Source organism: Salmo salar, chromosome ssa19 (genome assembly GCF_905237065.1).
Source record: "Salmo salar chromosome ssa19, Ssal_v3.1, whole genome shotgun sequence".
In the NCBI taxonomy this organism is placed as follows: Eukaryota; Metazoa; Chordata; class Actinopteri; order Salmoniformes; family Salmonidae; genus Salmo; species Salmo salar.
Genome location: NC_059460.1, coordinates 6,106,658 through 6,128,459, shown reverse-complemented (window position 1 = coordinate 6,128,459; position 21,802 = coordinate 6,106,658). Strand labels below are relative to the sequence as shown.

The following is a 21,802-nucleotide window of genomic DNA, read 5'->3' as shown; positions in this document are numbered from 1 at the left end:
CTGTCAATTTTGTATAATATCGTATAGATCTGTATACCTAGACTTTGCGTTTGATTTCCCAGATTTAGTCGCCATAATTCTTCAGATAAAACTGCGTAAAATGCTCTCGAAACAATACTGCTGTGCGTAACCAGCGTGGCTGCTTCAGGTAACATTTTCAATGGCGAATTAGTGTCCTTACGCTCGACTTTCAAGCAAGGGCTGGTCTTCCTGGATATAACCATTACACATTGCCGTTTACCTCAGCTCATTGGCTATATACCAAGCTAGATTTCAAGACGATCAGTGGTCATTGGACCGAAATACAGTCAATCAACGAAGCACTGGTCATATCATTGGTGTCATTGATCATATCATTGGTGTCAATGATGTCATTGTTTGGTGTTTTCAAATCAGTTCCTTTCAGTCAATACGTCCCGCGAAAAGAACCATGAAGTCTGGTTGTGTTTCTAACAGAGGATTGCAATGAAACCAACCATGACTAGATAAACGTAAGTTTAGTGAGTAATTACAAAGAATGTTTCGTCGAAAGTTGAAGGAGACGTAATTCACGACACAAGCCGTTTACAAAATGTTTCGTGTTAGGCTATAAAAATGGATTTTATTGAACAAAACGACCATTTATTGTGTAGATTGGACCTTTTCTATTGCCAAAAGAAGATCTTCAAAGGTAATTGATTATTTTATTGCTATTTCTGACTTTCGTGATGCTAATGCTTGGTTGGAAGATGCTAGTAATACTTGTGTGCTGGGCGCTGTCCTCAGATAATCGCATGGTATGCTTTCGCCGTAAAGCCTTTTTGAAATCTGACACAGCGGCTGGATTAACAAGACGTTAAGCTTTTAAAGGATGTAAGATGCATGTATTTACATGAATGTTTAATATTACGAATGGTGTATTTAGTATTTTAGTGCTCTGCAATTTCACCGGATGTTAGCCAGGTGGGACGCTACCGTCCCACCTATCCTAGAGAAGTTAACTAGGGAAATTGTGTCACTTCTCTTGCGTTCCGTGCAAGCAGAGTCAGGGTGGGTATATGCAGCAGTTTGGGCCGCCTGGCTCGTTGCGAACTATGTGAAGACCATTTCTTCCTAACAAAGACCGTAATTCATTTGCCAGAATTGTACATAATTATGACAGAACATTGAAGATTGTGCAATATTTAGACTTATGGATGCCACCCGTTAGATAAAATAAGCAACGGTTCCGTATTTCACTGAAAGAATAAATGTTTTGTTTTCGAAATGATCGTTTCTGGATTTGACCATATTAATTACCTAAGGCTCGTATTTCTGTGTTATTTTGTTATAATTAAGTCTATGATAGAGCAGTCTGACTGAGTGGTGGTAGGAAGCAGAAGGCTTGTTAGCGTTCATTCAAACAGCACCTTCGTGCATTTACCAGCAGCTCTTCGCAATGCTCCAAGCGTTGAGCTGTTTATGACTTCAAGCCTATCAACTCCCGAGATTAGGCTGGTATAACTGATGAGAAATGGCTAGCTAGTTAGCGGGGTGCGTGCTAATACCGTTTCAATCGGTGACGTCACTCGCTCTGAGACCTTGAAGTAGTTGTTCCCCTTGCTCTGCAAGGGCCGCGGCTTTTGTGGAGCGATGGGTAACAATGCTTCGAAGGTGGCTGTTGTCGATGTGTCTCTGGTTCAACCCCAGGTAGGGGCAAGGAGAGGTACGGAAGCTATACTGTTACACTGGCAATACTATAGTTCCTATAAGAATATCCAATAGTCAAAGGTATATGAAATACAAATGGTATAGAGAGAAATAGTCCTATAATAACTACAACCTAAAACTTCTTACCTGGGAATATTGAAGACTCATGTTAAAAGGAACCACCAGCTTTCATATGTTCTCATGTTCTGAGCAAGGAACTTAAACGTTAGCTTTTTTACATGGCACTTTTACTTTCTTCTCCAACACTTTGTTTTTGCATTATTTAAACCAAATTGAACATGTTTCATTATTTATTTGAGGCTAAATTGATTTTATTGATGTATTATATTAAGTTAAAATGAGTGTTCATTCAGTATTGTTGTAATTGTCATAATTACAAATAAATTATTTGGCCGATTAATCGGTATCAGGTTTTTTTTGGTCCTCATATAATCGGTATTGGTGTTGAAAAATCATAATTGGTCGACCTCTAGTGAGGGCAAGGGCCATTGCCCCCAGAAATGCCTGGAATCTTGCAGGTGCCTTGGTGGAAGAGTGGGGTAACATTTCACAGCAAGAACTGGCAAATCTGGTTTAGTCCATGAGGAGGAGATGCACTGCAGTATTTAATGCAGCTGCTGGCCACACCAAATACTGACTGACTTTTGATTTTGACCCCCCTTTGTTCAGGGACACATTATTCCATTTATGTTAGTCACATGTCTGTGGAACTTGTTCAGTTTGTCTCAGTTGTTGAATCCTATGTTCTTAAAAATATTTACACATTAAGTTTGCTGAAAATAAACGCATTTGACAGTGAAGACGTTTCTTTTTTTGCTCATGTCAGGATGAGCCTGCAGGAAGGGTATGTTGGGGTAGGGTCCTTGTTCCTTGTCAATAATTTGCTTATTGGTGAAATCAGCAACCAGACAATATTTTTAAGTAAATCAATCAAAAACCTTTATTAATGCAATTGCAGACAGAAGTTGACAACGGGAACATAGCACGCATTTTTCCGAGTAAGTTCTGCAAAATAGGAAAGGGTCCAAGTTGCTTTAATATGCTTGCAGTCAACCCCTAGTGATGTAACTGCGTACGTCAAAACCTTCTACTCACGAGACCAAGCCCATGCATGTACAGTTATACAAACTTGCAGGGGAGAACAATAGTTCAGGTTTTTTCTAAGGGCTCAGCAATAATTTACCACTCCCCAAGTTGCTGTATAGTGGTATGTCTGACTTGTCTCTTTCACTCCCCTGCAGGGTTCTCTGTCTATGCATCTCTTTTAGCCTTGAGGCGCCTTCTCACAGATACCCTGTTTTGACTGCAATAACTCGCACATCTCTGACCGTTTCTTATAAGAGGCAGAGACTAAAAAAGAACTGTGGAACAATATTAAACCTTATAATATATATATTACATATAATCTGTAGTCCAGGACCCTATAGATGTACTGAAGGAGGGGTATTATAGCCTTTCCCTTTATATTAATACAACATAAGCATAATCAATTATTATAATACATCAATCATTTGGTGCAGCCCCTATCATGACCCCAAGGTGACCCCCATCAGGTACCACATGAGGGAGGAGGATGTCTTCCCTGTAATGCACAGCGTTGAGATTGCCTGCAATGACAACATGCTCAGTCCGAGGATGCTGTGACACACCGCTCCAGACCATGACGGACCCTCAACCTCCAAATTGATCCCGCTCCCAATAAACGCGAATCCGACCATCACCCCTGGTGAGACAAAACCGCGACTTGTCAGTGAATAGCTCTTTTTTGCCAGTTCTGTTTAGTCCAGTGACGGTGGGTTTGTGCCCATTTACGGCGAAAGCACACCATGCGATTATCTGAAGCATTACATATTTTTTTCCAACCAAGCAGATGCGTCACAAAAGTCAGAAATAGCGATTAAAATAAATCACTTACCTTTGAAGATCTTCACCTGTTTGCAATCACAAGGGTCACAGCTACATAACAAATGGTCCTTTTGTTCGATAAAGTCCTTCTTTATATCCCAAAGTCAGTTTCAATGGCGTGGCTTGACTCAGTAATCCACCGGTTTCCCTCGTTCAAAATGCATACAAAATTAATACCAATAAACTTCTAAACAAGTCAAACAACGTTCCTAATCAATCCTAAGGTACCCTATTATGTAAATAAAAGATACAATTTAAGACGGAGAATACCGGAGACCATTACCGGAGATAATTAACGAAGTACGAGCATTTACCGGATCGCGCAACATACACTAAAGCCAAAATGGGAGCCACTTAGAAAAACTACATTCTAGCTTATTATTCCAAAAACCAGCCTGAAACTCTTTCTAAAGATTGTTGCCATCTAGTGGAAGCCCTAGGGACTGCAATCTGGGAGGACCTCCTTTTATATTCCCAACCATTGTAATCAGAGGTGAGCTTAAAAAAATAATTGTTGGTGGATTGTCCTCGGGTTTTCGCCTGCCATATCAGTTCTGTTATACACAGACACATTTTAAATCATTTGAAAACATGAATGTGGAAGTTATGTAGTTTTACATTTATTTGATCACTGCTGTTTTTTGTAGAATTCTCGCATGGCGTCCATTGTTTGTTGCCTCACCTAACACCGTAATTTTAGAACGTAAATAATGATAATTATTTTCTTCGTCAAAGCCGAGGCCAGCCGAAAAGAAACCACTGTACTCACAAACGGCTCTATGGTATGCATTTATTATTTTTCAATTGTAATATCAATTTTACATCTCTCAAATGTAACGCCTGCCTGAAAGGCAGTGACGACATGTGTAACATTTGTTATTTTGCCCTTGTAGAAAACAGCCTCTATGCCCCCATTCACTGTTAAGTTGTGCAACTACTGCAGTCAGCAAGGTTGGTCTTATTTCCCTGCTAATTTCTCATTGATGTATCACTTTGTTTGTCTTTGCCCCACATGTTCTACGGCATACTGTGAACAGGATTACTGTTACAGTGTATAACATAGGAGAAGCGTTCATGTTAAGTCGCACTCAAATGACTGTACCTGTTTAGCAGCACGTGTCCCGCATTGGAAGGTATATCCATAATCGGTAGACATTTCTTATTATATCCGCATCCCTTAAATCACTGATCAGTGCACCACAAATCATTAAAGCCAGTTGTTGGATGCTATTGATCAAGGTCTATAACCTGGGCTAGAATTGAATAAACCTTCATCTTTTCCAGGTAACCTTCGCTGCACGCGCTGCAAGAAGACCTGCTACTGCTCAGTGGCTTGCCAGTCAGAGGACTGGAATGCACACAGGCACATGTGCAAGCCCAGTACCCCGGATACTCCCACAAGGTGAAGATGTAACTAATCATGTTCTTTGTTGGCTCAATCAAAGGTGATTTGTTGAATTGGATGTTTTAGTGCTGGGCAGGCAACTTTAACCCTTCTTTTTGCAGAATTTTTTTAAACGTCATGTTAAGCTTAAGGGCGGTATGCGATTGCTACATCCATTTCTGGACTTTTAAATTAGTGATATACCCATTGATTCTTGAAGAAAATGACTTAGTTTAACATACTCCATCAGAACCCAAAATATAAGCTTTTTTATCCATTGTTTGTACAATGTAATTGTAAACAAACACACAGTATAGACTTGAAACATGGTGAGAACTATAGTGTCTGCTTTGTTGTTTGAACTGCAGATTGTCCCTTAAATTTTTTTTATTAAAATGCACTTTTTTTTTTACACCCTTCATCTCAAAAAGTGATAAGCCAAAGGAAACCCCAGCTTCACCGATGGGAAATGGGCAGAAACCGTCAGATTCCAAGGTATCATTTCTTCTGTGTTGAGATGCTGTGGAGAAAAACACACTTGTTTCAATTGGCCAAATTCCTGATGCCCTACTCTGTAGTGATGAGAAGTTTGGCTCTTTTTACTGACTCAATCTTTTGAACTCGTTCAGTCAAAATAAATCTTTCGATTAATTTGTTTCAGTAATGCCCAGAGCACGTAGGACCCCCTACCGGTGAACGATGAACTAAAAACTCAAAAGAATGTTTCTACAAGCCTCTCGTTCAATATAGGGGGCTTATTGGAGCTGTCATTTGTGACAGACTTATAAGTGTGCTTCAAACAATGTACATTTGTGATTGACAGGCATTCAAATAAGATAATTTCTTGACACTGCATTTGTTGGCTGAAACGGAAATTACATTTCAATCATGCTACAGCGCAGCGCTTCAGCGATACTGATTGAATAAACTCCTCGATTGAGAATAACTATTGGCGGAATGCAATTGCTTGACTGCTGCGAGGGAGATTGGCACAATATCGTTTGCAAACTGCAGCAGCCCTCCCCCCAAATGAGTCATTGTCGAGTTGAAATGTGTTGAGCAGAGACAAGCTGTGTTTTTGTTCTACAAAGCTATTTCCATCGATAATAATCAATTCATTGCATTCATTCTTGCACCATGCGATCAATTATCAATTCTAAACATGTAGTTTTCTTCTCTTTGCTTCCTGCAGCATGATCTTTCTTTCTGCATACTTATACAGTTGGTGGTCAGATCACATCTCGGGAGCCATTGAGCCAGAGGAGAGCATATTAATCCTGCTCTAAAGAATCGTTCACGAACTGCACATCACTACTGCTCTGACTCGAGTTGCTTAGAAGATTACAGAGTGAGGGCCAGAATAGAGCACTACTTACTTAGTGAGGCTGTTAAAGGAATATTAATGGAGCTGATACGCGTTAGTAAATGTATTTCAACTCAAACATTTTTATTTATTTTTTTAATAACCGTTTGTATTTGTACTTATGGATCCCCATTTTAACTGCTGCCAAGGCAGCAGCTACTCTTCCTGGGGTCCAGCAACATAAGACTGTTACATACAGTTTAAAATACTACATGGCATTACATTTCACACCTTAACCAACACATTCAGTGTGTTCCCTCAGGACACCATTCCACAACCACATATTTACAATACAACATCCATGTGCAAGTGTGTGTAGAGTGCTTGTCTCTTCACAGTCCCTGCTGTTTCATAAGGTGTATATTTATCTGTGTTTGAAATCCGATTCTACTGCTTTCATCAGTTACCTGATGTGGAATAGAGTTCCATGTAGCCAAGTACTTTTTTGTGGCACCTGACCACGTGACTGAACAGTAGTCCATGTGTGACAAAACTAGGGCCTGTAGGACCTGCCTTGTTGATAGTGTTGTTAAGGCAGAGCAACGCTTTGTTATGGACAGACTTATCCCCATCTTAGCTACTGCTGTATCAACATGTTTGGACCATGACAGTTTATAACCCAGGGTTACTCCAAGCAATTTAGTCACAAACTTCCTCAATTTCCACACCATTTATTACACGTTTTAGTTAACATCCCTGGGCAAGGGGGGACGCTTGCGTCCCACCTTGTCAACAGCCAGTGGAATCGCGTGGCGCGAAATACAAATACCTCATAAATGCTATAACTTCAATTTCTCAACCATTTGACTATTTTACACCATTTTAAAGACAAGACTCTCGTTAATCTAACCACATTGTCCGATTTCAAAAAGGCTTTACAGCGAAAGCAAAACATTAGATTATGTCAGAGTACCCTGCCAAAAATAATCACACAGCCATTTTCAAAGCAAGCATATATGTCACAAAAACCAAAACCACAGCTAAATGCAGCACTAACCTTTGATCTTCATCAGATGACACTCCTAGGACATTATGTTATACAATGCATGCATGTTTTGTTCAATCAAGTTCATATTTATATCAAAAACCAGCTTTTTAAATCAGCATGTGATGTTCAGAACTAGCATACCCACCGCAAACTTCCGGTGAATTTACTAAATTACTCACGATTAACGTTCACAAAATACATAACAATCATTTTAAGAATTATAGATACAGAACTCCTTTATGCAATCGCGGTGTCCGATTTTAAAATAGCTTTTCGGCAAAAGCACATTTTGCAATATTCTGAGTACATAGCCCGGCCATCACGGCTAGCTAATTTGACACCCACCAAGTTTGGCACTCACCAAACTCAGATTTACTATAAGAAAAATTGGATTACTTTTGCTGTTCTTCGTCAGAATGCACTCCCAGGACTGATACTTCAACAACAAATGTTGTTTTGGTTCCAAATAATCCATAGTTATATCCAAATACCGCCGTTTTGTTCATGCGTTCAGGTAACTAGCCGAAGGGTGACGCGCGAGCGCATTTCGTGACAAAAAATGTCAAAATATTCCATTACCGTACTTCGAAGCATTTCAAACGCTGTTTAAAATCCAATTTTTATGCGATTTTTCTTGTAAAATAGCGATAATATTCCAACCGGGCGACGTTGTATTCATGCAAAGGCTGAAAGAAAAACATGGCGACTTCTCGTGACCTCATCTCCAGTGTCACTGTCCCCAGGCAGGCTAGTAACAGAGCTGCTTTACTTTGCCCAGAGACTGCAGACACCCCATTACACTTTCTGGCGCCTTCTGAGAGCCAATGGAAGCCTTAGAAAATGTCACGTTACAGCAGAGATGCTGTATTTTCGATAGAGATGCCACAGAAGGACAACAAATTGTCAGACAGGGCACTTCCTGTATGGAATCTTCTCATGTTTTGGCCTGCCATATGAGTTCTGATATACTCACAGACACCATTCAAACAGTTTTAGAAACTGTAGAGTGTTTTCTATCCAAATCTACTAATTGTATGCTTATTCTCGTTTCTGGGCAAGAGTAGTAACGAGTTTAAATCGGGTACGTTTTTATTCGGCCGTGCAAATACTGCCCCCTAGCCCCAAGAGGTTAAGGTTTAGGTTTTAGTTAATGATTTGTCTAACTTATTCCTTGCCACCCATTCTGAAACTAACTGCAGCTCTTTGTTAATTTGAGGATCAGTGGGACACTAGCGTTTTCGACACCTTCCGGTGAAATTGCAGAGCGCCAAATTCAAATTAAATTACTATAAATATTAAACCTTCATGAAATCACAAGTGCAATACATCAAAATAAAGCTTAATTTATTGTTAATCCAGCCGCCGTGTCAGATTTCAAAATGGCTTTACGGCAAAAGCAAACCATGCGATTATCTGAGGACAGCGCCCAGCACACACATGCATAACAAATAATTTTCAACCAGGGAGTTGCGACACGAAAGTCAGAAATAGTGATATAATATATGCCTTACCTTTGAAGATCTTCTATTGGCACTCAAAGGTCCCAGTTACATTACAAATGGTCCTTTTGTTCGATAATGTCCTTTCTTTATATCCATAACTCAGTTTAGCTGGCGTGCTTCAGTCAATAATCCACTCGGTTTCCCTCCTTCAAAATGCATACAAAATGAATCCCAAACGTTACCAATAAACTTATCCAAACAAATCAATCAACGTTTATAATCAAACCTTAGGTAATCTAATACGCAAATAAACGATAAAATTTAAGACGGAGAATCGTTATTGTCTTTACCGGAGAAAAATAGCAAAGAACGCGCTCTCATTCTCGCGCTTGGAAACACTACAGCCAAAATGGGAGCCATCTAGAAAAACTACAATTTCTGGGAAATTTTTCCAAAAACCAGCCTGAAACTCTTTTAACCTGTTAAGGCTAGGGGGCAGTATTGACACGGCCGGATAAAAAACGTACCCGATTTTAATCTGGTTACTACTCCTGCCCAGTAACTAGATTATGCATATAATTATTGGCTTTGGATAGAAAACACCCTAAAGTTTCTAAAACTGTTTGAATGGTGTCTGTTCCGTTCGGAATATTATCGCTTTTTTATGAGAAAAATGGCATAAAAATTGATTTTAAACAGCGGTTGACATGCTTCGAAGTACGGTAATGGAATATTTAGAATTTTTTTTGTCACGAATTGCGCCATGCTCGTCACCCTTATTTACCCTTTAGGATAGTGTCTTGAACGCACGAACAAAGCGCCGCTGTTTGGATATAACGATGGATTATTTTGGACCAAACCAACATTTTGTTATTGAAGTAGAAGTCCTGGGAGTGCATTCTGACGAAGACAGCAAAGGTAATAAAATTTTTCTTATAGTAAATCTGACTTTGGTGAGTGCTAAACTTGCTGGGTGTCTAAATAGCTAGCCCTGTGATGCCGGGCTATCTACTGAGAATATTGCAAAATGTGCTTTCACCGAAAAGCTATTTTAAAATCGGACATATCGAGTGTATAGAGGAGTTCTGTATCTATAATTCTTAAAATAATTGTTATGCTTTTTGTGAACGTTTATCGTAAGTAATTTAGTAAATTCACCGGCAGGGTTCGGTGGGAATGCTAGTCACATGCTAGTCACATGCTAATGTAAAAAGCAGTTTTTTGATATAAATATTAACTTGATTGAACAAAACATGCATGTATTGTATAACATAATGTCCTAGGGTTGTCATCTGATGAAGATCATCAAAGGTTAGTGCTGCATTTAGCTGTGGTTTGGGTTTATGTGACATTATATGCTAGCTTGAAAAATGGGTGTCTGATTATTTCTGGCTGGGTACTCTGCTGACATAATCTAATGTTTTGCTTTCGTTGTAAAGCCTTTTTGAAATCGGACAGTGTGGTTAGATTAACGAGAGTCTTGTCTTTAAATTGTGTAAAATAGTCATATGTTTGAAAAATTGTTTTTGAATAACGCGCCACTGGATTACACTGGCTGTTACGTAGGTGGGACGATTTGGTGCCACCTACCCTAGAGAGGTTAAAGACTGACATCTAGTGGAAGCCCTAGGAACTGCAATCGGGCACGATTTCGCCCTATTATAAAAGTGCCAGGCATTGTGGTAGGCTCAACTTTTTTTTGGGGGGGGGTGGTTTGTCCTCGGGGTTCCCCCTGCCATTTCAGTAATGTTATACTCAGACATTATTTTAACAGTTTTATCAACTTTAGTGTTTTTTGCAGTAATTTCACTTGCTGAAGTGTGTAGTGTTGAGTCATCAACGTACATAGCCACACTGGCTTTACTGAAGGCAAGTGCCATGTCATTAGTAAAGATGTAACAAAAATGTGGGTCCTAGCCAGCTGCCCTGGGGAATTCCTGACTCTACCTGGATTATGTTGGAGAGGCTTCCATTATAGAACATCCTGTTTTCTGTTACAGGTAACTCTTTGTCCACAATGTAGCAGGGGGTGTCAAGCCATAACAAGTTTTTCCATCAGCAGATTGATAATGTCAAAAGCCGCACTGAAGTCTTAACAAAACAGCTCCCACTTTTATTATCCATTTCTCTCAGCCAATCATCGGTCACCTGTGTAACATGCTGACCAAGGCGCGCAAGTTGATTTTGTTCATCCACACCAGACACGATCAGGACACGCAGGTTGAAATATCAAAACAAACCCTGAACCAATTTTATTAATTAGGGGACTGGCACGTGGGTGGGTATATGCTCCTAAAAACCAATGAGGAGATGGGAGAGGACTTGCAGTGTGTTGAGCATCACAAATAGAACCAAGTTCAATTTTAGTGCCTGGCCACGCGAGCATTGTGGGTGCGATGATTGAATAACATGTATGTGTACATTTATTTTGCAACGCTTGCACACTTGTGTGCGTGTTGAATGTCCTTCCCTATCAGCGTGCTTAAAGTCTGTTGTCAATTTGTTTACTGTGAAATAGCATTGTATCTGGTCAAACAATTTTTTTCCCAAAAGGTTACCAAGGGTTGGTAACAGGGTGATTGGTCTGCTATTTGAGCCAGTAAAGGGGGCTTTACTATTCTTGGGTAGGGGAATTAGATTTGCTTTCCTCTGGGCCTGAGGGCACACACTTTCTAGTAGGCTTAGATGGAAGATATGGCCAATAGGAGTGGCTATATCTTCCACTATTATCCTCAGTAATTTTCCATCCAAGTTGTCAGACCCCGGTGGCTTGTCATTGTTGATAGGCAACATACATTTTTTTTTACCCCACACTTGCTTTACAGAATTCAAAATAACAATGCTTATCTTTCATAATTTGATCAGTTATGCTTGTATGTTTAGTGTAATTGTTTGTTGCTGGCATCTTGCCAATGGAAACATAATTAAAGTAGTTGGCAGTATCAATTTGCTATGAATGAGCCATCTGATTCAATGAATGATTGAGCTGAGTTTACCTTTTTTGCCCAGAATTTCATTTTAAGGTGCTCCAAAGCTTTTGGATATCTCTGTCATTTATCTTTGTTTCATTGTGTAGTTTCTTCTTTTTAATCAGTTTCGTCACTTGATTTCTCAATTTGCAGTACTTTTGCCAGTCGGTTGTGCAGCAATCCCATTCCTTTTGCCTCATTTCGTGCGGCAGGTGGTCTAGTGGTTTGAGTGTTGGGCAAGTAATCCTGAGCAAGTCAGGGACTGTAGTGACGCCTCTTGCACTGAGATGCAGTGCCTTAGACCACTGCTCCACTAGTTAATTTAGCAGGCAGGATTTGCTTAGAATTCTGTGGCCTTATTTTATAGTGTGAAGAATACAATTGAACATGGCTGAGTAAAATAGAAAGGATATTTTCTCCAAACGATTTGAGGGAGTGCGGACATGCAGCTATTCTGTGTTGAGCGGTTAACAAAGAAACCGGTACTCATATATGCTTGATTTAGTTAATCTAACTTCAGTTGTGATACAAATGTTGTGCCATAAGTTTATATTTTTAACCTTTCTGGGCCCGGGGGCAGTATTGAGTAGTTTGGATGAATGAGGTGCCCAAATTAAACTGCCTACTACTCGGGCTCAGAACGTAGGATATGCATATTATTAGTAGATTTGGATAGAAAACACTCTGAAGTGTAAAACTGTTTGAATGATGACTGTGAGTATAACAGAACTCATATGGCAGGCAAAAACCTGAGAAAAAAATCCAACCAGGAAGTGGATTGTAGTTTTTCGAGACTGGGCCTATTCAGTATACAGTGACTTAGGGTACAATTTGCACTTCCTAAGGCTTCCACTAGATGTCAACAGTCTTTAGAACGTGTTTCAGGCTTTTGCAGTCAACAGAGAGCGAACAAGACCTCCTGGAGTCTGATGACCGAGAGAATGACATGTCCTTAATTACGCGCGTTCACGTGAGGGGTAGCTGTGTTCCGTAACGTTTTTCAAGACATTGGAATCGTCCGGTTGGAATATTACTGAAGTTTTACGTTAAAAGGCCCTGAAGATTGATGCTTTACAACGTTTGACATGTTTCAACGAACGTAAATAACTTTTTGTCGTGACATTTTTGGCGCGCTTCCTACATTTGGAGTAGCTTACTGAACGCGCAAACAACGAGGTATTTGGACATAAATTATGGACTTTATCGAAAAAAACAACATTTATTGTGGACCTGGGAAATCCTGGAAGTGCCTTCTGATGAAGATCATCAAAGGTAAGTGAATATTTCTAATGCTATTTATGATTTTAGATGACTCCAAAATGGCGGGTATCTGTATTGCTTGATGTCTTTTTCTGAGTGCCGTACTCAGATTATTGCAAAGTGTGCTTTCCCCGTGAAGCTTTTTTGAAATCTGTCACAGTGGTTGCATAAAGGAGATGTTTATCTATAATTCTTTGAATAACAGTTTAATATTTTATCAACGTTTATGATGAGTATTTCTATAAATTGATGTGCTCATTCACCGGAAGTTTTTGAAGGAAAAACATTTCTGAATATTACACCCCAATGTAAAATCGGTTTTTGGATATAAATATGAACTTTATTGAGCAAAACATAATATATTGTGTAACATGATGTCCTATGAGTGTCATCTGATGAAGATCATCAAAGGTTAGTGCTTAATTTTAGCTGTATTTCTGTTTTTTGTGACGCCTCTCCTTGCTTGGAAAATGGCTGTGTGGTTTTTCTTGTCTAGGTGCTGTCCTAACATAATCTAATGCTCTGCTTTCGCCAGTAAAGCCTTTTTGAAATCGGACAATGTGATTGGATTAACGAGAAGTTCATCTTTAAAATGGTGTAAAATAATTGTATGTTTGAGAAATTTGAATCATGAGATTTTTGTTTTGAATTTGGCGCCCTGGTATTTCGCTGGCTGTTGGCAGTGTGTCCTGCCGGTGGTTAAGGGTTTGTAAGCATTTCACGGTAAGGTCTACACTTGTTGTATTCCTCGCATGTGACACAGTTCGATTTTGATCAGACTGTTCTTGTTTTAATCTTGTCTTCATTCTAAATATGTGTGAAATTTGTTTTGATATAGAATGGACTATTATCATGCACCTGTTTTCAAATGGGGCTGGGGGAGAAAATACATGTCATCTATGCGCTTAAATAGCAAATGGAGGACACTTTTCCCGTGGTTAATTTTCATGCCAGCCAGGTAGGCTATACTCCTGTTGTGAAGAGAAGCAATGTGCTTAATATTAGGAAAGTTGATTAATAAATATAGTAGGCCTAGCCAATAGAAAGCTGATGGGATTAGAGGTCGACCGATTTAGATTTTTCAACGCCGATACCGATTATTGGAGGACCAAAAAAGGCCGCTACAGATTAATCGGCCGTTTTTTTTATTTTTATTTATTTTTATTTTTTATTTGTAATAATGACAATTACAACAATACTGAATGAACACTTAATTTAACTTAATATAATACATCAATAAAATCAATTTAGCCTCAAATAAATGATGAAACATGTTCAATTTGGTTTAACCTGTAGAGGATAAAATCCCGTTAACCTCGCAGGGCAAGGTGGGACTCTTGTTTGAATGGTGTCTGAGTATAGCAGAACTCATATGGCAGGCAAAAACCTGAGAAAATTCCATACAGGAAGTGGCCTGTCTGACCATTTGTAGTCCTTCGGTTGCATCTCTATTGAAATTACATTATCTGAGCTGTTACGTGACACTTTCTAAGTCTTCCATTGGCTCTCTAAAGCCTTCAGAAACCAGATTGAGGTGTCTCCTGTCTCTGGGCAGATAACAGCAGCACAGTTTGTCAGTGGACTGCCTGGTGACAGAGAGACTGGAGATGCGTGTTCACGAGACCTTGCCATTTTTTCTTTTCCTCTTTGAATGAATACAACGTTGTCGGGTTGGAATATTATTGCTATTTTACGAGAAAAATAGCATAAAAATGTATTTTAAACAGCGTTTGACATGCTTCTAAGTACAGTAATGGAACATTTTGAATTTTCTTGTCAGGAAATGCGCTCGCGCGTTACCCTTTGGATAGTGACCTGAACGCACGAACAAAACGGAGGTATTTGGATTTAACTGGATTATTTGGAACAAAAACATCTGAAGTAGAAGTCCTGGGAATGCATTCTGACGAAGAACAGCAAAGGTAATCCAATTTTTCTAATAGTAATTCTGAGTTTAGTGAGCCCCAAACTTGGTGGGTGTCAAATTAGCTAGCCTGTGATGGCCGAGCTATGTACTCAGAATATTGCAAAATGTGCTTTCGCCGAAAAGCTATTTTAAAATCGGACATAGCGATTGCATAAATTCTTAAAATAATTTATGTATTTTGTCAACGTTTATGAGTAATTTAGTAAATTCACCAGAAGTTTTGGGTGGGAATGCTAGTTCTGAACATCACATGCTAATGTAAAAAGCTGTTTTTTGATATAAATATGAACTTGATTGAATAAAACATGCATGTATTGTATAACATAATGTCCTAGGGTTGTCATCTGATGAAGATCATCAAAGGTTAGTGCTGCATTTAGCTGTGGTTTGGGTTTTTGTGACATATATGCTTGCTTTGAAAATGGCTGTGTTTATTTCTGGCTGGGTACTCTCCTGACATAATCTAATGTTTTGCTTTCGCTGTAAAGCCTTTTTGAAATCGGACAATGTGGTTAGATTAACGAGAGTCTCGTCTTTAAAATGGTGTAAAATAGTCATATGTTTGAGAAATTGAAGTTATAGCATTTTTTAGGTATTTGTATTTCGCGCCACGCGATGCCACAAACGTCCCACCTTGCCCATGGAGGTTAATATGGGCTATTTTTAGTGCTTTTCTGGGATGGTTGCTTGTTTTCATTGCTTTACTGGGAAGCTTAGCAGAAGTAGACATGCTCATGTTATTTGTTAGTGCAGGGTGAGCTGCACGCACCTCACTTCCTTCTAGGGCACACCGCCTCAGTGCTAACGGTATAACTGTTGTTCATGGGTACAGGATTACTGCGTACAATAGCTGTGGGATCAGCAGAGGCATTCAGGGCAGTAAGAGGGACACATTTAGGTTACTTACATTGTGTCTTCCAACGCCCCTAGGATAATGTACATTTGCTGAAGCGTTATGACGACTCAGCGACACAATGGTAGGGCTCAACTGAGCTGGCCTTGGGTCATTGATAAGTCATTGTCTCTGCAGTCTTAAAATGCTGTGAAATGATCCGGGAACCAAAAAGAGCTGTGTTTCCAGAAGGTTTCAAAATTGTCAAATGTTACACCCACACCCATCTGCATGTCTCGTAGACAGTTATGGAGGGTTAAAAGTCTGCTGAAATGTTCAATGCCACAATTTAGGGATGGTATAGGGCCAGATATTATGGGGGTTTTGCTGGTGTCAAGCAGTGACCCAATCAGTTCTTTGAAATCCATCTTCAGGTGTTCTGAGCTGCACTTCATAATGTCATTGAATTCCACATGAACTATGATAGACTTTCCTGATGCTTGTTTAAAATGTTTGGAAAAAGCATATTGATGTCCTGTACTCGTACTCCTGGATAGCACAACGTTTTTGCTCCAAGAACTGAGACATTTTTCAACATTGAGCTTACCAATACAACAGCCGGAGAAGTCAATGGAGAAATCCGCCCATTCCTACCCCTCACAAATTGTTGAACCTTTCACTTTGTAGTTCCTGTACTTGTACAGTTGAGGTCAAATATATTGGCACCTTTGCACTTTACAATGTGGAGCAAAATGTTCGGTTTTCTTTTTTTCAATCGCTATTTTTACCACATGTGAAATTACACAGTTCTTCTTGTTCTTGTGTGTTTTGTAAATCAAGCAAATGTACATGTGAACTAAGTTTTTATTAATTTCTCCCCCCCCCCTTTTTCTTTTTTTCTTCTACTTAAAAGAAATAGTGATTTGTGCAAGGTTGACTATATATTTGACAGGCAACTGAATGGAATTTATTAGAACATGTGACCAGTCAACTGAGGAGAACATTATTTTGAGATCTGTAACCTGGTGTTTGCAGGTGAACAATGGTGATGTGACTTGCTCCCAGCGAGTGTACCTGCGGGACCTCCGTAAGAATGACATCACTAAAGGAATGGAAATTCAGGTTTGTGATCTGGCCAGCTCCTTTAATGTCCTCCTGAGGTCATGTTTAGGTCCGGGAAAAAGTCTGACCTAAAATGTCACCGTTGAGAGAATTCAAGAGGCAGAATTAATGACTTATTTTTTACGCATGTTTAGAAAATATGCTATGGTGATGTCTGATGTTAGAACAATCCACAGGTGTACAAACTAATCCAACATACCTCAATGTTCCACCCACACAATGACGATTGTCCTGTAGGTACATAGGCCAACATTATCAATGTAGTATGTTGAGTCTCATTGTGTTTGTGTACTCTGAAGTCTTCTCTCTTCCTGGTTGTCTGTGGCTTAAGGTGTCTGTGGTGGAGCTGCATAGCCCTGGTAGGTTTTTCATTCACGTCCAAAGGCCAGAGCTGGTTGAGGCTCTGAGAGCCATTACTGTGGAACTGCAGAAGACCAACGGCGACTCGCTAGGGACAGACTACAAGCCCGACACCGGAGAGGTCTGTGCCGTCAAATACTCCTTGGATCAGGTGATGAAGAACGCCACTTAGGAAAATTGAAAAAATGCAGTCGTAAAAATATTACTTAGTATGGATTTTTAAAGCCTCTATCTAATCCTTTGCTTATCGCCCTCTCAAGAACTGGTACAGAGGTGTTGTCCAGTCTGTAGCTGCAGATGATGGAAATGCTAACGTTCTCTACATTGACTTTGGAAACGAAGAAGACGTGACACTGGATCGGATCAAGCCGCTCGCTACCAGCATTGAACCTATTCCACCATGTGTGAGTTCATCGTGAAAATTCACCTCAGTTCTTTTAGAAGTAGAGTTCTCCTGGCTTCCACCAAACCCAGATTCGTCCGTCGGACTGTCAGATGGGTAAGTGTGATTCATCACTCCAGAGAACGCACTTCCACTGCTCCAGAGTCCAATGGCGGCGAGCTTTACACCACTCCAGCCGAAACTTGGCATTGCGCATGGTGATCTTAGGCTTATGTGTGGCTGCTCGGCCATGGAAACCCATTTCATGAAGCTCTAGACGAACAGTTCTTGTGCTGATGTTGCTTCCAGAGGCAGTTTGGAACTCTGTAGTGAGTGTTGCAACCGAGGACAGACGTTTTTTACTAGCTATGTGCTTCAGCACACGGCTGTCCCGTTCTGGGAGCTTGTGTGGCCTACCACTTCACGGCTGAGCCGTTGTTGCTCCTAGACATTTCCACTTCACAATAACAGCACTTACAGTTGACGGGGGTAGCTCTAGCAGGGCTGAAATTTGACAAACTGACTTGTTGGAAATGTGGCATCCTATGACGGTGCCACTTTGAAAGTCACTGAGTTCTTCAGTAAGGCCGTTCTACTGCCAATGTTTGTCTATGGCGATTGCATTGCTGTGTGCTCAATTTTATACACTTAGCCGAATCCAGTAATTTGAAGGTGTCCACATACTTTTGTATACGGTGCCTTCGGAAAGTATTCAGACCCCTTGACTTTTTCCGTTTTGTAAAGGCCTTATTCTAAAAATGTATTAAATAAAACAATTTCCTCAGCAATCTGCACACAATACTCCATAATGACCAAGCGAAAACAGGGTTTTAGACATTTTTGAAAATGTATAAATAAATAAAAAATATTTATTTACGTAAGTATTCAGACCCTTTGCTCTGAGACTCGAAATTGAGCTTAGGTGCATCCTGTTTTCATTGATCATCCTTGAGATGTTTCTACAACTTGATTGGAGTCCACCTCTGGTAAATTCATGTGATTAGGCATGATTTGGAAAGGCACACACCTGTCTATATGAGGTCCCACAGTTGACAGTGCATGTCAGAGCAAAAAAACAAGAAATGAGGTTGAACGGATTGTCCGTAGAGCTCCGAGACAGGATTGTGTTGAGACACAGATCTGGGGAAGGGTACCAAAACATTACTGCAGCATTGAACGTCCCCAAGCACACAGTGGCCTCCGTTCTTAACCTCTGGACGGGCTCCGTGGACTTCTCTCTCAACAAAATGCATTTTTTTTTATTTAAGTTCGTTCAAACATGTCAAACGTTGTATAACATAAATCTTTAGGGCCTTTTTCAACCAGAGCTCCAATAAGATTCAAGGGGTCGGTTGCATTGTCTTTCTAAACGTTTCGAAAGGGGAGGGTAGCCAGGGGCGCTGGCGTCATAATGGTGTTTATTGTTTCTGTTTTTTTTTTCCCCCCAAACCTTTATGTGACCACTTTCCACAGACTCTCATTCTGTCAGTTCACAGTAGAAGGCTCAAACCACTTTGTAAAGACTGGGGACATCTAGTGGAAGCAATAGGAAGTGCTCAATGAACCATAGCTCACAGTGTGATTTTATAGGGAAAGTGATGAAGTTGAGTCCGCAATTCAGAATTCCACATCCTGTTACGATCTGTCTCGGGGTTTTGACTGCCATGAGTTCTGTTATACTCAGACACCATTCAAACAGTTTTAGGGTGTTTTCTATCCACAAGTATTAATTATATGCATATCCTAGCTTCTGAGTTTGAGTAGGAGGCCGTTTAAAATGGGCACGAATCTTTTTCAAAAATCGCTGTAGCGCCCCCTATCCTAGGCGACCGTCAAGAGGTTAAGCCACAGGCCTTCCCTGTGGCTCAGTTGGTAGAGCATGGTGTTTGCAACGCCAGCATGGTGTGTGCAACGCCAGGGTTGTGGGTTCGATTCCCACGGGGGGCCAGTACAAAATGAAAATGAAGTATGAAATGTATGTATGTATTCACTACTGTAAGTCGATAAGAGCGTCTGCTAAATGACTAAAATGTAAAAAAAAAAAAATGTAAAAAAATGTTAAATGAAATAACTTTTGAACCACCAAGACTCTTCCTAGAGCTGGCCGCCTGGCCAAACTGAGCAATTGGGGAAGAAGGGCCTTGGTCAGGGAGGTGACCAAGAACCCAATGGTCACTCTGACAGAGTCCCTCTGTGGAGATGGCTGTCCTTCTGAAGGTTCTCCCATCTCTGCAACACTCCACCAATCAGGCCTTCATGGTAGAGTGGCCAGACGGAAGCCACTCCTTAGTAAAAATCATGTGACAGTCCGGTGGGGGTTTGCCAAAAGGCACCTAAAGGACTCTTAGACAATGACAAACAAGATTCTCTGGTCTGATGAACCCAAGATTGAACTCTTTGGCCTCAGTGCCAAGTGTCACATCTGTAGGAAACCTGACCCCATCCCTACGGTGAAGCATGGTGGTGGCTGCGTCATGCTGTGGGGATGTATTTTAGCAGCATGAAATGAGAGACTAGTCAGGATCAAGGCAAAGATGAAAGGAGCGATGTACAGAGAGAACCTTTGAAGTCCTGAGCAGGTTATCAGACTGGGGTTAGGGTTCACCTTCCAACAGGACAATGACCCTAAGCACACAGCCAAGACAACGCAGGAGTGGCTTCGGGACATGTCTCTGAATGTCCTTGAGTGGCCCAGCCAGAGCCCTGACGTGAACCCAACATCTCTGGAGAGACCTTAAAATAGCTGTGCAGCGACTCTCCCCATCCAACCTGACAGAGCTTGAGAGGTTCTGCAGAGAAGAATGGGAGAAGCTCCCCAAATACAGGTGTGCCAAGCTTGTAGCGTCATACCCAAGAAGACTCGAGGCTGTAATCGCTGCCAATGGTACTTCGACAAAGTACTGAGTAAAGGGTGTGAATACTTATGTAAATGTGTTATTTGTTTTATTTTTAATACATTTACGAAAAAATATGTTTTTGCTTCATCGATATATGTTATTGTGTGTAGATTTAGGGATTTTTTTCAAATACATTTTAGAATAAGGCTGTAACGTAACAATGTGGTAAAAGTCAATGGGTCTGAATACTTTCCGAAGGCACGTTTCAGTCAAGTTAAATTGTGTGCACTGAAGTTAATTTTCCTAGTCCAAATTCATCTCTTTCCTAGGAGTAACATTCAAGGCCCAAATATTTACTGCCCTATTTTATTTGAAATGCGCATTTATTCTTGTTCATTTACCACAACCTTTCTCTTGCAGGCTTTGGAGTGCAGTGTCGCCGGGATAACACCGGTGACTGACAGCTGGATGGGGGTATGTTGCATGGCTGTGAGACAGCTGGTGGCTGGAAAGAGCCTGACACTCACTGTGGTGGACACACAGGAGAATGACCGCACCTACGCAGTGGACATCCTGCTGACTCCTATCGGTACTGTATCACAGGAAGGCTATGGTCAGTTGGCTACAGTAAATAATAGAAGGTGAAAGAATGAATCACCACATTTAATTCTCCATAATAAACATAAGCATGATTAGGTTTAGGAACCTTGAGCATCTTTTTGGGCGCTCCCATTGGAGTACAGCTCGCCGTATACAGCGTAATTTGTGTCGCTTTGAACTATATGGATGTCTTTGCATTCATCTTTGCATCGTTCTATTTTTTTCTCATGTTTGTATCACTGAGTGCTTAACTGACTTTAACACCATAATATAGTAACCATACTCCCCTTTTTAAAATGTCCTTTGTATGACTATTGAAGTGCTTTTCACGTTGTCTGTCTTCATGTCTGCCATGTAAACACCATATCTTTCTCTGACAGGAAAACAGCTGAGCACCTTCCTCATGGACCAAGGTTACGCTGTGAGGGAGGACGTCAATAAGAAGCGCGCGGAACAGGACGTTGGTGAGCAGTGTCAATTTTATTTTGTCACCATTTTGCAACAGTTTTTCCAAGTTCCATAATAATAATTGGATTCTGATTACAATTCCTGCTGAAATGTGTTGTCTTATACTTAACTCAGCAAAAAAAAGAAACGTCCCCTTTTCAGGACCCTGTCTTTCAAAAATAATTTGTAAAAACCCAATAAATTCACAGATCATTGTAAAGGGTTTAAACACTGTTTCCCATGCTTGTTCAATGAACCATAAACAATTAACGAACATGCACCTGTGGAACGGTCG

At 40.4% G+C, this 21,802-nt stretch overlaps 1 protein-coding gene across 6 annotated transcripts in view; it reads left to right on the top strand.

Annotated features, from left to right (window-relative positions):
• The window catches only part of tdrd1 (tudor domain containing 1), a 99,445-nt gene that overhangs the window by 12,384 nt on the left and 65,259 nt on the right, over positions 1–21,802 (top strand). For 3 of the 6 annotated variants that reach the window (XM_014157068.2, XM_014157067.2, XM_014157064.2), the window contains exons 3-11: positions 4,330–4,376; positions 4,488–4,545; positions 4,879–4,996; positions 5,410–5,473; positions 16,795–16,881; positions 17,213–17,392; positions 17,502–17,645; positions 20,881–21,073; positions 21,441–21,524. In XM_014157068.2, coding sequence (XP_014012543.2) covers positions 4,330–4,376; positions 4,488–4,545; positions 4,879–4,996; positions 5,410–5,473; positions 16,795–16,881; positions 17,213–17,392; positions 17,502–17,645; positions 20,881–21,073; positions 21,441–21,524 — 975 coding nt within the window. The remainder of the gene's footprint in view (positions 1–4,329; positions 4,377–4,487; positions 4,546–4,878; positions 4,997–5,409; positions 5,474–16,794; positions 16,882–17,212; positions 17,393–17,501; positions 17,646–20,880; positions 21,074–21,440; positions 21,525–21,802) is intronic. The other 3 variants (XM_014157065.2, XM_014157066.2, XM_014157069.2) reach the window with 3 other exon arrangements.